The sequence below is a fragment of the Eucyclogobius newberryi genome, unplaced genomic scaffold (assembly GCF_026437365.1).
Source record: "Eucyclogobius newberryi isolate DKJ021-1_F unplaced genomic scaffold, fEucNew1.0.hap1 SCAF_21, whole genome shotgun sequence".
Taxonomy (NCBI): domain Eukaryota; kingdom Metazoa; phylum Chordata; class Actinopteri; order Gobiiformes; family Gobiidae; genus Eucyclogobius; species Eucyclogobius newberryi.
In genome coordinates, this window is record NW_027315846.1 from 12456564 (window position 1) to 12471746 (window position 15183).

The 15183-nt window shown below is 41.1% G+C and overlaps 1 protein-coding gene across 2 annotated transcripts in view; it reads left to right on the forward strand.

Annotated features, from left to right (window-relative positions):
• pcnx1 (pecanex 1) overlaps positions 1–15183 on the forward strand; it is a 39631-nt gene that overhangs the window by 13332 nt on the left and 11116 nt on the right. The window contains exons 5-21 of one of the 2 annotated variants that reach the window (XM_072457979.1): positions 194–256; positions 338–1951; positions 3152–3281; positions 3930–4126; positions 7003–7096; positions 7642–7699; positions 8640–8854; positions 9123–9276; positions 9719–9751; positions 10646–10817; positions 11427–11537; positions 12099–12190; positions 12816–12925; positions 13377–13482; positions 13757–13849; positions 13938–14088; positions 14589–14730. In XM_072457979.1, coding sequence (XP_072314080.1) covers positions 194–256; positions 338–1951; positions 3152–3281; positions 3930–4126; positions 7003–7096; positions 7642–7699; positions 8640–8854; positions 9123–9276; positions 9719–9751; positions 10646–10817; positions 11427–11537; positions 12099–12190; positions 12816–12925; positions 13377–13482; positions 13757–13849; positions 13938–14088; positions 14589–14730 — 3535 coding nt within the window. The remainder of the gene's footprint in view (positions 1–193; positions 257–337; positions 1952–3151; positions 3282–3929; positions 4127–7002; positions 7097–7641; positions 7700–8639; positions 8855–9122; positions 9277–9718; positions 9752–10645; positions 10818–11426; positions 11538–12098; positions 12191–12815; positions 12926–13376; positions 13483–13756; positions 13850–13937; positions 14089–14588; positions 14731–15183) is intronic. The other variant, XM_072457980.1, reaches the window with a different exon arrangement.

Below are 15183 nucleotides of genomic sequence, written 5' to 3' on the forward strand. Positions count from 1 at the left end.
ATCAATGCACTGGGTCCATTATAATTGTTGTTACTTGATTTTTGTCTAATTTAAAACAAACCCAAGCCTATGGGTTTATGCACATACAGTTGTGAGTCTATAGAGGACAGGCACATGTTCAGAGAGGAACTGGTGGTAAAGGCCTAAATAATTGATCAGCTCTGTGATGCCTTCATTGCTTCGATCTTCACAGGAGATGTGGGAAAGACGGACGACATCAGTTTGACTCTGGTGGAGAGCTGCAGTCATGATCACGGTAAACAATTGTTTTCCACACAAACACAATGCATCTTCAAGTTTCAAACAGCACTTTACTGTTTCCTCTTCTGCCCCTTAGATCTGCTGTCAGACACAAAGATGTACTGCCTTGTTCCAAACGACTCCTTTGCCTCGCTACAGCCCTCCACGTCCTTGTGCCCCTCAGAGGTTTCCCGGGACCCTGCTGACCCCTGCTCTTCTGCTGCTTACCACTTCAGCCTATCCCACTCGTCCTGCGACACAGAGGCCCTTCACCTCTCACAGACTTTCAGAAAAGAACTCCGGACTCGAGGCTTGCCCCGGACGTCCAGCTCAGCGGGCTCTGCTTTCCCTGACCCATCTCTGCCGGACCTCAGTTTATATTTGGCTCCGCGGAGAGGGCTGGACCCGGTGTGTGAGCTGGAGGCTGCACGACCGCACAGAACAGGCACGTGTGACACAGACACACTGTACCAGCAGGAGCCAGCCGTGGCCTCCACTTCAGGACTAGACTGTTACAGGCACAAAGATCCCCGCAGAGTGGCTCGCTCGGCCTCCAGAGAAGCTGGTGAGGGCAGCTCAGGGCTCTATCAGGGCGACATGGGGGGCAAACATTTGAGTGGAGGGAAGTCCCATCGAGGAGAGCGCAGCGTAGACAGCCTGAGGAGCCTGAGCACTCGCAGCAGCGGTTCAACAGAGAGTTACTGCAGTGGCACTGAAAGAGACACCAACAGCACTGTCAGCAGCTTCCACTCAGAGCAGACTAGCTCCACTCACGTTGAGAGCCTCCTCTCTTTGTCAGGGGACGAGCGTGCACGGGACAGGGCAGACGCCTCAGTCTCAGCAGGAGGAAGGACTTCAAGCCTGGGTAATATTAGCTCACGAGGCCTCAGCAGAGAGGCCAATAAAAACCCACACGCTAATGAACTACCAGAGGCCCAGGAGTGTGTTGACACTATCCCATCTCAGGATGAGCCAGGGATCAGGACCAGTGCAGACGGCTCCACTGCTGGAGCTGAGCAGGAGCACAGCAAAGACAAAACTCAACCAAAGTCGAGCAATGTTCAGAGGACTTCGTCTCTGTCTGCAGGGCGGAGTGGGCGCAGACGGACGGCTAAAAAGAGGGCGAGCAGTTTTGACGCTAGCCGCCACAGAGACTATGTGACAATGCGGAGCATAGCCATGCCCTGCAGCGCCGTGTTCACTGGTGCCCGAGAGGAGGACTCCAGTGACCACAGTGAGCTGAGCTGTGCCTCCAGTCGCCGCTCGTATCACCTGAGCACAGACAGCTCCTCCAGCAACACGTCCCGCTCCTGCCACTCTCCTGAGGGCCGCTACCGGGCCCTCAAAGCCAAGCACAGTGTGGCCCGCGGTACGTCCAAAGGAAAGGCTGTGGCAGGCTCTGAGGTGAGTGCAAAGAGGCGCACCTCCCGCCGCACCCCCAGCACGGGCAGCGCCAAAACTCACGCCCGAGTGCTGAGTTTGGACAGTGGAACAGCCGCCTGCCTTAATGACCCCACTCGCCTGGCCCCAGCCGGGCCCCGTCCCCTCACCACCTCCAAGTCGGACCTGGAAGCCAAAGAAGGAGAAGTGCTGGACGCGGCCTCTCTGTTGGGACGTGCCTCTCAGCTGGAGTCGGTGACACGCTCCAGAAACAGTCTGCCCAACCAGATCCTCATGGAGCCTCAGGACGCTGCATCCGCCTGTCTGCGGGGTACGTACCACAAACCGTCCCAACAGCCATTAGCTCTGTTTTTTTGTTGCAATGATGCACTGATGCATTGTGGATAATATGCTTTACAGTTCACTCAGTTTATTAGGGTGCTGGATTGTGGTCTTTCCTGGTCATGGCACTTTGTGTGGCTAATAAGAGGCTGCCTCTATGGTGTAACTATGGGGCGTTTCCATGGAGTGACAGGCCTGATCCAGTGTGTGCGTGTGACTGTTCGCATCATGGCACACTGCGTGCTTTGTGCTGAGGTTAAACAAACAGCTGCTCTCTTATTAGTGCTGTAGTTCATCCATAGCATACATTCTTTAAATCTATTGCCAGGATTTCCTCTGGATTCCTCACATTGACCTACTTCTAATTGATTTTTGCATCGTCATTATATTAACTGTGTCTGATGCTAGTCACCTCCCACACTACACTAGATTTTGGCTTACAAAAAAGAAACAATGTCTGGTAGTTGTTAGCTGCCATTAAAGATGTTGGCATTTTTTACAAAATTATTAAATTTGGTTTGCAGAATTTGTAATCTGAATTTATTTTTTCTTTTCAATATGCCAAATGAGTATGGTGTAAATCTTTCATGCAGTTATTGAGAAAAAATGTAGCCTACCGGTATTTACATTTATTTCTCTATTTAATTCTGAACATGACTTGTTTTCTTTCTAGTATTTGTGGAGTAAATGAGCCTTTAGCTTTTATTTGTCATTGTCTGGTAGCTTGTACGTGTTCCTGTGTAACCGGCGACTCACTGACAAATAACAGGAAAGTCCATTAACATTGGCAGCTAGGTGAAAGCAATAAACCCAGTAACCCAAGGATATGTTGCATCATTTGAAATGTTTGTGTTTCAAATATTGCGATAACAATCCACTTTTCTTTGTTTGTTAAATGTTTTATTTAAAATTCACAAAGGAGAAGATTATATTATACAAAACTACAGGTTCAAAGTCGAACTGAACTTTCTTGATACTTCAGTCGGAACAAAGGCAGGACTAATTTTAGCAAATAGAACATGCTGTATTTTGCAAAACAGATTAGTGGTTATTTTGTGGTTTTTTTATTTTTTATTTTTGTCCTAAATTGCCTTCTTTGAACTCACCTCCTTCTGCACAGTTATGAATCATGCAATTGAAAGACACTGGCCACACACTGACTTTGCTCGTGTGTCTGTCACTGTACCAGCCCCGGGGAGCGAGGAGACAGTGGTGTTTCGTCGTGAGCGTAGCACATTTCGTCGGCAGGCTGTCCGACGCCGTCACAATGCGGGCAGTAACCCCACGCCCCCATCGTCTCTGATCGGATCCCCGCTCAGGTAAACCTTGCACGGTGCCTGGGACGCCTGGTGTGAGCATGCTGCCAGATGGACAACTACCACATTTGAATTGTCTTTTAATCCTCACCTTTATCCTTTCCATCGATGTGGGGCAATTTGCGACTTTGGTCATTCATTTTGGGGCTTTGTGGAGCTTGTTCTGCTTTCTGGCCAGATCTTGTATTTCATTTTCAACCTTCACTTCATCTTCTCTTCATCTTCTCTTCATCAAATAAAATGAAAGGAAAAAAAAACATAACAGAAAACACAGATTTGTTATCAGTATCCAAACATACAGATTAATTTATGCCCAAGAGGGAAAGTCATTGGCAGCATCTGAGAGCAGCTGCTGTGCTATCACGTCAAATCCCTTTAAACTCGCGGATGACTCATTGGCAATTTCATATTCTTTAATGGCAGCAATCACCAAATCAAAAAAAATGAGGTGTGGAAAAGCATAAATTAGACCTTGTTAAAATGTCAAACCAAAAACACTCTCTTTTACATCAGAATAGATGTCATCTGTCCTTATGCTTTGTCTGGTGTCATCACATTCTCTTTCCCGTGATCCATTTCACATGTGCCCCCCCTTGTGCCCGTCCTAATGGGCCCACTCTCCTCTCACCTCCTCTCTGTCTCCTCTCTCAGTCTCCAGGAGGCTCTGAGCCTTCAGGCCCAGCCCCCCTGCTCCTCCCAGGCCAAAGGCCAGCCCTCCAGGACCTCCTCCCAGGTGACTGTGCTGAGCGCAAGCACCTCCCTGCTGGCCAGGAACGGGAGCACCCAACTGGAAGGGTCCCAGGACAAGGCCTCCACCGTAGGCGCCACCAGCCTGCAGGATGATTTTGGTACTTTAGATTTCCATATTGCCATTGGTTCAAGCTTTTTTTGGCTGATTTTACTTGTAGCTCTGAATGGGCAGTCGACACGTAATTATTGTTGTTTGTTGGGCTCTTTTGGTAATGTATGTATTAGGCATCCTTCGACTATACATTACTGATTTCTATACATTTAATTTTTCTTGATTATTGCTTTAGTGTGTGTGCACGCTTTAGAGATCCACAAGAGACTGTTGGTTGGAGAAGTTGGTTGTGTTGTTCATTTATAGGCTTTTATTGCTTTTTAATTGTCATTTATAGTTTTCTACCAAGTGATGCAGCAGCACAAATGTAAAACTGGATTGTTTTATGTTTTATGTTATTCTAATGTCTTCCCAGAACAGAGTTGGCTGGAGATGGTGGTTTGAGTATTGCATTGCTCTGTGGTATTATTCATGGTTGGTGATTTCTGTTCAGTCACTTTTTCATGCTCCATTTCTCTCTCTCTCTGTCTGCGATATTGTGTATTTGGCCAATACTTGTCCTGACTGAGAGTGCAAGAGCCTCAGCTGCAGGAGCTTTATAATGAAACATCATTTTCAAGGTTATCAATGAATGTTTACTGGTGTTCCTTCGTCTTGATGTGTGTAAACGAATTTGTGCTTAAAAGGGTGTGTGTAGTTTTCTGTCATATGACTTTTTTCCCAAACTAAAAGAATGGCCACTGTGATGTGGTGTTTTTTGTCTTGTTTTTGACCTTTTTTAAAGAATCCAAATATTACGACAAGAATTGGTAGCAGTGTAGTTGTATTAGTTTCATCTTAATCCACTGACATATTTTAACCCAAAAACATGTGTACTTCCTTTATTATATCATATGGTCTGATAACTCTCAAGCTTTTCCTGTGGAGGAAAGGTAAAATTCTGATTGTGAATGATTTAAAATAAGATTTTTGATAGTTTTGACAACCCTATAACAGACAACAGTGTGATACAATACATGCTTTTGGTATTTATTGTTGAAAGCAAATTACCTTTTCTTTGTATGTGATCAAGTATCACATTTAAAGTAACTGCTAGAGTTGCTAGATTAATTAAGATTAACAATTAGCTGACGAATGACTAAAATGTTGACGAAAAGTGGCATAATTTCCTCTGCAAATAACAGAATATCTCGTGTTATTATGGATATGGTTTAGACCACTGCAGCTTCAGTTCTGAAATGCATGGGATCCTTGTATTGGTTTAGCAGTTCATATTTCAGTCTTCTATCAAATATCAATGTTCCTGGAGGTGCAATGTGAGCTGAATCCTATGATATCAAAACATAAAGTGCAACACAATTTGATATTTTTTCCAAAGTCGTTCAGCCATAACTGCTACAGCAATAATTTCACGTTGCTAGTAGGGATGAACAATATGAAATGTTTGTGTTAAAATTAATGAGTGTAGAAGCATCACGATTGTTTGCAATTTATTATAATTAATGAATAGTGAACACCTTCATTTTCTAAGATTCCAATAGAATGCTTTTTGAAATAAAACTTTCAAAGCGGAAAAGTACAATAAAACACACTATACATTTAGGTGTACATTTTTGGAGCACAAATCGAATTGAAATGGCTTAATTTTGTTTCTAAAATGATCAATAATCGTGATTGATCAGATCACAATATAATCGTTATAATTAAAACGAATCGTGACTAGATGCCAGTTGTAAGAGTGTTTTAAGTACCAGTAGTTTCTTTTTAGTAGACTCATGTTAGAGTGCTCCTTGGAGTGGTTCTATTGAGCACTACATTTAGTTCTCTTTACTTCATTTTTGCTGTAAAGTTGTCTTTACTTGCTGGGCAGATTCACAAGTGTCTCGCTGATATAAAGTTGGTTCAATTTGCCTCTCAGAAGCAGTTAGCAAACGGGCAACTCTGCAGCGTTTATTCAGACAAATATATCCAATTGCTTTTTGATCAGATACCAAGCACTTTCGATGTGAAAACGAGCTTTGTGGGTTTTGTTTTGTTTTGTTTGTCGTAATAATAGTAGTTTGTTTCATACACTGTTCACAAGAATTGAAAATGTGTCTTTCATATACGGTATGCCTTTAACACCATCAAAATATTTCATTCCTTTTTGTACCATTTTTGAAAGAGGAATGTTCCCACTGGCTTTTGGTTGCCTTGGACGATGTTGTTTGCTCTTGCTTATTTATCCAGTGCTAACAATCACTCAGCTTTCCTGCCATTTTACCAGACACTCATAATGGCCTCTCAGTATTAAAAACAAGGACCTAAAACGAGAGCAATCAAGGCTTAGTTACTTTCAAACAGGAATGGTGTTACCATGGAAACATTTATTACCTTTCCTGTTCCTCTCATCAGTCCCTGTGATCAAGGTGCAAGGCAAATTACATTTTCAGTCACAAGCGGAAACAGCTAGTTTTATTTGAACTCAGTCCATTGAGTTAAAACAATCTGACTCTTTTTGTAGCTTTTTTTTTCAGTCTATTACTTAATCTTATTGAACACTGACTCTGCATTCACAAAATAAGCTCTACCTGCAGTTACATATGTAATTGTCTTACATTCATTGGATTACATGTGAATTATTGCTAGAAATTACTTTACAATTTGTCATAGAGGCAAATAATTAGTTCCATCATTAGTGCTGTTGGAATACTTGTTATTGTTTTATTATGTGTCATTCGATCTATTGCTGGCTTCTTTTGAAATGCTTTTTCTTTGGTCACACGTGTTGTGTACTGAACATGGTTGAAAATATTCAAGTGTTTGGGTCTGTGAATTACAACTGCAATGTGTATTTAATGTCAGATCTGAAAATTGTCCTAGTCATAAGCCAGTGTTTGCGTTGGTGCGGCATATTTACTTTTGCGTGCTGTTATTTTGTAGGTAAGATCACTCCATCTTTGTATGAAGCTGGTGGCTGTGACATGTCTTTGGTCAACTTTGAACCTGCAACAAGAAGAGCATCAAATAATGTATGGTGAGTAATGAAGCCCCTTGCCGTGTATTGCTTTGAGAAGCAGTTATGAGTGATGATTAGAATACCACTATAACATCATTTTATTTCATACATTTAATGCAAGAGAACAGAGACAGACGTAATTTTTTATAGCTGACAAGATCTGTCAATTTAGCTGCTGTAATAGAGAATATATACAGTTAAAGTAGTTGTTGTTGTTATAGGGATTTATACTGTACTTAGAATCACAAATAAACGTCTACTGAGACATTCTTGCCATTAGTTTTTTAACAGTTTAATTTGTGGCTAGGGGAGACTAATCCAATTTAAAACGATAATTGAAAATAACTAGATCCATGTTTTTCATGTTCTGTTTAATCTTCCTGTAAGAATCCTCCAGCTACACAAATCCTGACCAAGCCTAGCTGAATATCTGGAGACACTGCTCCTGACAGTTTTCCCCCTGTGGCATTGAAGGATGCAGAGGGGGCAGAGGACAAATGTCCTTATGGGGACAATAAAGTGAACCTAAACCGTCACCTAACCTTAACCTTAATGTTTTTCAGGGACACAGACTCCCACCTCTCCAGTTCTACCTCAGTTCGCTTTTATCCCCATGACCTGGTGAGTAGCAACAAACACCCATTTGCCTCAAATGGGAAATGTGCTATTTTTATGTGCACAATAGTTGCAGTTTTTATTAGATAAAGAATCATTCAAATGTGTGAACTTTTGAATAAGTAGTCATGTAATAATCCAGAAAATTTCAACTTTGTAAATCAACTTTTTGCTTCAATCTTGATAATTTTCACCATCTGGAAGCTCATTTTTGCACTGAGCATCCAGATGGCATAGAGTAGGAGGAGTGGTCCTTATCCCATTTCAATGCTGATTTAGGGTTTTGCACATTCAACTTCTTTTGCTGTCTTATCTCTGTCTGTCTGTCTGATACTAATGACAATTATATACAGTTCTGAACACATTTCATCAAAATTTACAACTGGAGGAGAACCGGCTGTTGTTCTCCTCAAGGCTTCTATTTTTTCTCACTGGGTTTTTTGTAGTTTTAATCTTGTCGAGAAGGAGGGTCTAAGGACGGGGATGCTCTGGGATGCTCTGGGATGCTCTGGGATACTCTGGGATGCTCTGGGACGCTCTGGGATGCTCTGGGACACTTAACATTGTTTTATCTATTTAAATATACAATTTTGAGATGCCCTGTGAGGCAACTGTTGTTGTGATGCTATAAAAATACATTTAAATTGAACAAATTGTTTGCGACCCCAAACGAGAACAAGCGGTAGAAAATGAATGAACAAAATATAATTGTAAGTTAGTTTATTTGAGACTGTACACAATATGCATTAACTTTATCATGAGAGATGCTTTGTACCAGGTTGTAGCTTAAGCTAGTTTCCAATGTTCAAATCAACAACTGTATTGCCTAATTTGTTATTTTTCTCGAGGCAATTTACTGCCATCTCACCCCATTGTGCACATCATTTTGTTTTCATATTCTTATTGTAAAGTTTTGATCAGATGTCTCACTTTGTCCATCTGACAGATTCGTCTGAACCGTCTGCTGACCATGGACCCTGAGCTTTTGGAGCAGCAGGACGGGGACCTGAGCCCGGAGCTGAAGGACGCTCCTCTGGGACAGGGCGACGCCTCCAGCTCTGCGGCGGGGAAAGCAAGGCAGTACTATCGACTGTGGCTGCTGCCGTACCTGTGGGTCGGCCTGCACTTCGACCGCCTCACTCTGCTAGCTCTGTTTGATAGGTACTGCATTAACTTATGTGTGGCTATTGAAGTTTGGATGTCAAAAGATGAAAAACAAAACGCTGAACTGAGCTGTTTGCTGTGACTGTGCTGTGAGTAGTAGCTTGAAATCCAGGTGAATGTAAACTAAAAGGCTAGTTTATGCAGCACTTTGAATTTACTTTACACATAGAGTTGGATTGGAACGAAAAAGCTAAAATAAGCAGAACATACTTCCCCTCCCTTGCATTGGCCTCCTGATTGACACTAGCCCTGTATTGTGTTACAGGAACAGGGAAGTGTTAGAAAACATTTTGGCCGTGGTGCTGGCCGTCTTCGTGGCCTTTCTGGGCTCAGTGCTGCTCGTCAACGGCTTCTTCACCGACATTTGGGTCTTTCAGTTCTGCCTTGTCATCGCAAGCTGCCAATACTCACTACTGAAGGTAAGGTTAAGGATGCACAGAAGGCTGTGGTGAACATAGAATCTCAAAATACTGTAGTTAATTTTGGTTTTTAAATCTAATGCACAAATGGACAGATAGCTAATTATAATTTAAACCCTATTATTTCAACTATTACAAATATGGTGGAAAATTGACTGTGCCTTTTTAATAAAAAAAATGTTTTAGGGTGCGTTCACACACTAATCTGGAACTAAACATTGACTAGACCCTTTTTAAATGAGGACTAGAACACACTTTTATTTACACTTTTTTAGACTTTTTTTAGTTGGAACTAGGATTAAATGCTCCACTCTATTGAGCTAGTGAATACTAAAAATACTACTACAAATAATAATGATATATTTGTTGTCATTTCAAGATTACATGGGAACCAACTTGTGTATATATATATAAATATATTATGTTGTTTTTTTTACCACAGAGTGTTCAACCAGACTCCTCTTCACCTCGTCATGTGAGTACTTATCTCGCTCTTCGTTGCATATAGCTGATTCTATAGTTGCTAAACATGCCATTCACACAGCCTGACCAAACTTCATCTTATATCTTTCTTTATCCAGGCTATCTGCCTTTTCAGATGATAAAATGTTGCCTTCTCGCCCCTTCACTGTGTACTGTGTTGTCCGGCCTCCCTTGCGTCAGTCGCTTGCTCTGAAACTGCGTCTTTTATTAATGCTGCCCCACTCTGCTGCAGGCACAAGCTTTAAATAACCTAAGTCAAGACCACAGCCACCTCCCTTTGCTCTTTGTCACTACATCCTCATCTGTCTCTCCTTGTACTGTCGAGTATTTGTTTTCCTCACCTCATTTTACCTCCAAGAAGACCCTTCTTTGTCATGACCTCGGTTGCACCAATAGCAAATAATTTCTATTCTGTTTAATAGTGCGTTAACAGTGTTCCCTGTGAAGAGAAAGCAGGGCGACACAAAAGCTTTTTCTTTGTGGACAAGCTGTGCAAATTGACAATTAACATGTTTCTGTTTTGTATTTATTCAAATGATTACAGTTTATGAAGGAAAAACAAATTATCCTTGATCACAATTTGAGTAGATGATTTTGCAAAGTACCGGTATACAGTACAACAAGCTTTTAACACCTTTTTCATGAATTTCAATGAATTTTGGTCCCTAACCCATTAACATTACAAATCAATATCGGTTTTCTCTTTCACTTTTAGAAATGGCTGGAAGAGTGCTGTAATGTCCTATTTGTTTCACTTAATGGACTTTATATGGAGGAATTGGAATCCCAGCAAACTGTTTTCTTATTACTGCCCATTATTTGTCCAGGCCATTCATATACTTATGTTATGTGCTATTTATGCTATTATTCTCTCCTGTCCCCTCAGGGTCATAATCGTATCATCGCGTACAGTCGGCCGGTCTACTTCTGCCTGTGCTGTGGCCTCATTTGGCTGCTGGATTATGGCAGTGCGAGAATCACCTCCTCACGCTTCACGCTGTATGGAGTGGCCCTCACCAGCTCCCTCATCTTGGCATCAGCCCGGGACCTCGTCATTGGTGCGTACAGCCGACCCCCAAGGCCCCTGTAGGCTGAGTATGAGGTGTACGCATGAGGGCTTGTTCCAGCTTAATACTACTGCAACAGCCAAAAGGGTATTTTCTTATAATGAATTGTGTCCTAGAGTTCTAAACTTAACCCTGTTCCAGAAATAAACTGCAGCACTATCGCTTAAAGGCATTGAGAGGACAACCTGGTTCCACCGGTACTTAAAATTCACCAACAAATTAAATTATTATTACGTTTTTTTTCTTTTTTTTTCCACTTTAAGTAGATGATAAAATGTTGCGTGTGTGTATGTGGTGTTTTTTTTTGTTTCTTTCTTTAAAAGTCACCCAGCGCGTTCTTAAAAGTACTACATTTGATAACTATCTGGTAATATTTGAGTCAATAAACTGCCAATAAAAAGGCCATAAACTGCCGTAAACAAAAAAAGATGTAGTTCGTAAAAAACTTCATGAATTGTAACATTAAAAATACCACCCTGCAAATATAGATTCCTTGTTGAAGTTTGTCATAATTGCATAGATATCTTTTTTTTTTTTTTAAACATAATGTAAACGTTAACATAAATGGCTCTAAGAATTCCACCCTTTTTGTCTCCACAGTTTTCACTCTGTGTTTTCCCATCATCTTCTTCGTCGGGCTGCTGCCACAGGTCAACACGTTTGTTATGTATTTGTTTGAGCAGCTGGACATCCACGTGTTCGGGGGCAACGGTGAGTAATTCTACAAAGTGACCTGGGCAGATTGACCGAAAGCAGGGCTAAACGAAGCTAAACCAAGGACTAAATCAGAATCAAACCAGGGCTAGAGCAGGTTTAACCAAGGACATAACCAGAAATAACTACGATTAAACTGAGACTAAACTAGAACTAAATTAGGATTAAACTAAAACTAAACCAGGACCATAGCAGGACTAAACCAAATATTTAACTGGGACTAAATTAGGACTAGACCTAAGATTTAGCTGGGACTAAACCAAGGATTAAACCAAACGCTAGATCAAGACTAAACCAGGATTAAACCTATACTAAAGACATAGTTCTAAATCTAAAAACATACTGAAGGACTAAACGAGAAAAAAAAGCTATCTCCAAGACTAGACCATATGAGTGACATTGACCTGGCGATACATGTGTTTTACATTGTCCTGTAAACTCTGTGAATCATGAAGTATGCGCCTCCTTACAATCCCATACTGCTGATTACTATTCTGCTGTCCTGATGCATGCCACTGGATTGGTCTGGGGGCTGACTTGGTGTTTGCGTCTCTGCAGCGTCCACCAGCCTCCTGTCTGCACTCTACAGCATCCTCCGCAGCGTTGTCACCGTCGCTCTGCTTTACGGCTTCTGCTACGGCGCCCTCAAGGTGAGAGCAAGGAGAGAGGAGGCTTCTTAAGGGAAGCAGCGGCAGAAAGTCGATAAAAGAAGGTTTATTTACGACATATTTAGTTTAAGCTGGAAATATAGTTCATGAGATACATTTTTCTACAGGAACAATAAAGTAGACCTTAACACTAATTATTTAAGCTGAGTAAGATGAATTTAGGTGTGGCTTACCAAATATAGCTGGGGTTTTGTGTGTGTGCGTGCTTTTTAACTTTTTCCCGAAGGGTCTGCCACTTGCTTCTCCCAATTAAAATGCTATTGTTTGTGCCTAGAATGTTGCACTGTGTGGTATTAAACATTTCTATATGCATTTATTCAAAAGTATTATAGTTGCGTGAATTCTAGGACCTCGCCTCCACAGATCAGGCCAGTATCTTGCTCCTGGTGGTATCACTTGTATGTCTCCATGGTGATAGATACGATTATTGCCATCCATGGAGACAACAGTGACCTGGCTTTTAATTCTATCATCTATCATGTTTATTATAACGTTATTCAAGTATCACTTATTTCCTATTTTGTAAGAACAAGCTGTTTCAAATATACAGATCTGTCTAAAATCCTACCCACTTTGACCCTTATATTTTACATTCTTTATGTCATAGGAGACTTGGGAGCCTCACCACATTCCGGTGTTGTTCTCCGTTTTCTGCGGCCTCTTGGTGGCGGTGTCGTACCACTTGAGCCGACAGAGCGGTGATCCTTCTGTCCTTATGTGAGTCCAGTGCACATTCATTAATTTGTGTCCAGAGTTGTTATTGGCTCTATTATTAGCATGTACCTTTGTTCTATCATCTAGGGCCCCAGGGGCAATATGTGGCCCTCAGGATGTTTTAATCCGGCCCCTAGAAAGATTTTAGTTTCCATTTTTTAACTGTCTGTAACGTCTGTCTGCACTTGTATCCTTAATAAAGATGACATGAAATTAATTAAATAATAGATTCAATAGCTTATATTTGACAGAAAAGTGATATTGTATTTGATATTTATATAGATTTAAATTATTTCACACCAATGATCACGGGCCTCTTCTTGCCTGGATTGGAATATGGCCCTCAGAGGAAAATAATTGCCCTCCCCTGATCTAGGGCATTAAAAGTCACTAAGCATTTCAGATTTCTTTAACCTTCCTCTATTTAATGTTATTCTACTGTTCTGTTTTGTAGATCATTGATACAGTCCAAGATTTTACCCAATTTAAAAGACAAGAACCCAGAAGACCCTCTGTCAGAAGTACATGACCCTTTACCAGATAAACTCAGGGCATCAGTGGTGAGTTCAAATTACACTTTTCTATGTACAAATATACTTCAAGGTCCCTTTCACTCATTTTGGCACTGCACTGGTTCTGTACATACTAGATTAGATTTGCAACTGGAAAATTAAATTGTATCACCCAAGTCTATTTAAGTGTTATAAAGAGTGATACTTATATGTTCTTATCACTCTGAATTAATTACTCACAAGGCCACAAATACAACGTATAACTTTTCCACTATTTTCATTCATGATATTTTTTATAATCAACCTTTTTCCTCTGTTGCAGAATGAGCGTCTGCAGTCGGACCTGATTGTGTGTGTGGTTATTGCTGTTCTTTACTTCGCCATCCACGTCAGCACTGTCTTCATTGCACTACAGGTAAATATAACGGCAATAAATATAATGATCTATATTGTGTAATTGCATATTGCGCAGAAACGTCATTATTCTCTCTCTCCCCGTTAAGCCGTTCCTGAGTTACGTTTTGTACGGACTGTTGGGGGCAGTTGGACTCCTCACTCATTATCTTCTGCCTCAAGTTCGTAAGCAGCTGCCCTGGTACTGCTTCTCTCACCCTTTGTTCAAGACTAAGGAGTACTACCAGTTTGAAGTCAGGGGTAAGTGCCAAATGTCTCTGTTCAGTCACTGGTAACAAAGCATCACTAACAAGCTAGAAAAATCCTTATTACACAACCTATTTTCCATTTTATTTGACCTTTCATGCACTTTTGAATTTCTGTCAGGTGATAAAGGCTTTGATCATGAATATATTAATCGTTAACTATATAATTATCCGATAGTTGATTCATTTGTTTATAGTTTAACATCAGTTGTAACCGATTAAAGACTTTGTGCACATTGTAATTGGGACCCCAGCTGTGAAAAACAAATCCAACCCAAGTATTTACCACCAATGTTACACATGCCACAGTTTTAGAATCACACCTTGACTATTATGTTCAGTCAAAGAAACAGACTAAAATTAAGTTGAATACAATTTTACTCAAACACAAACTGGAGTATTCAGGCTGACAACCTTGTACTCACCTTGTATTCATCATTATCACCAAACACTTATTAAATATTACACTTGTTGTTTATTTTTCCCTCTGCTCAGATGCGGCCCATGTCATGTGGTTTGAGAAGCTTCACGTGTGGTTGCTGTTTGTGGAGAAGAATATACTTTATCCCCTGGTCATCCTGAACGAGCTGAGTGGCAGCGCCAGGGAGCTCGCCAGCCCAAAGAGGCTGGACACAGAGTAAGACATGCTCCTGGTTTAGACCTGATTAGTGATGCTCAAGATTTTCCACAAAAACATCAGTATGGGATTTAAATGAGTAAACATTGTTAGCAACATTGATATAAATAACCTCTCATAAATACATTTAAAAATTCATAAGGAACCTTGAGGGCTGCATTTGGCCCCCAAGTACATACCTGATTTAAACTGTTCAGGGCTAATCCAGAACTAAACCTAAGGAATACATCCCACAAAACAAATAATAAGTCTAACTCTGGGCAGAAATGTCTAAATGCTCCTAAGTAATAACAGAAGTAACCCATATTCCACTTATTAGAGCAGCAAATGTATAATTGCGGCTATCAAAATTCTCCTATTGCTGCTGTTCTCGTACTGTCCTGTTGCAGCACTAACATTTCCCCAGTGAGGATCAAATAAAAGTTTTCTTACATTGTCCTCACTCAAGTGTAA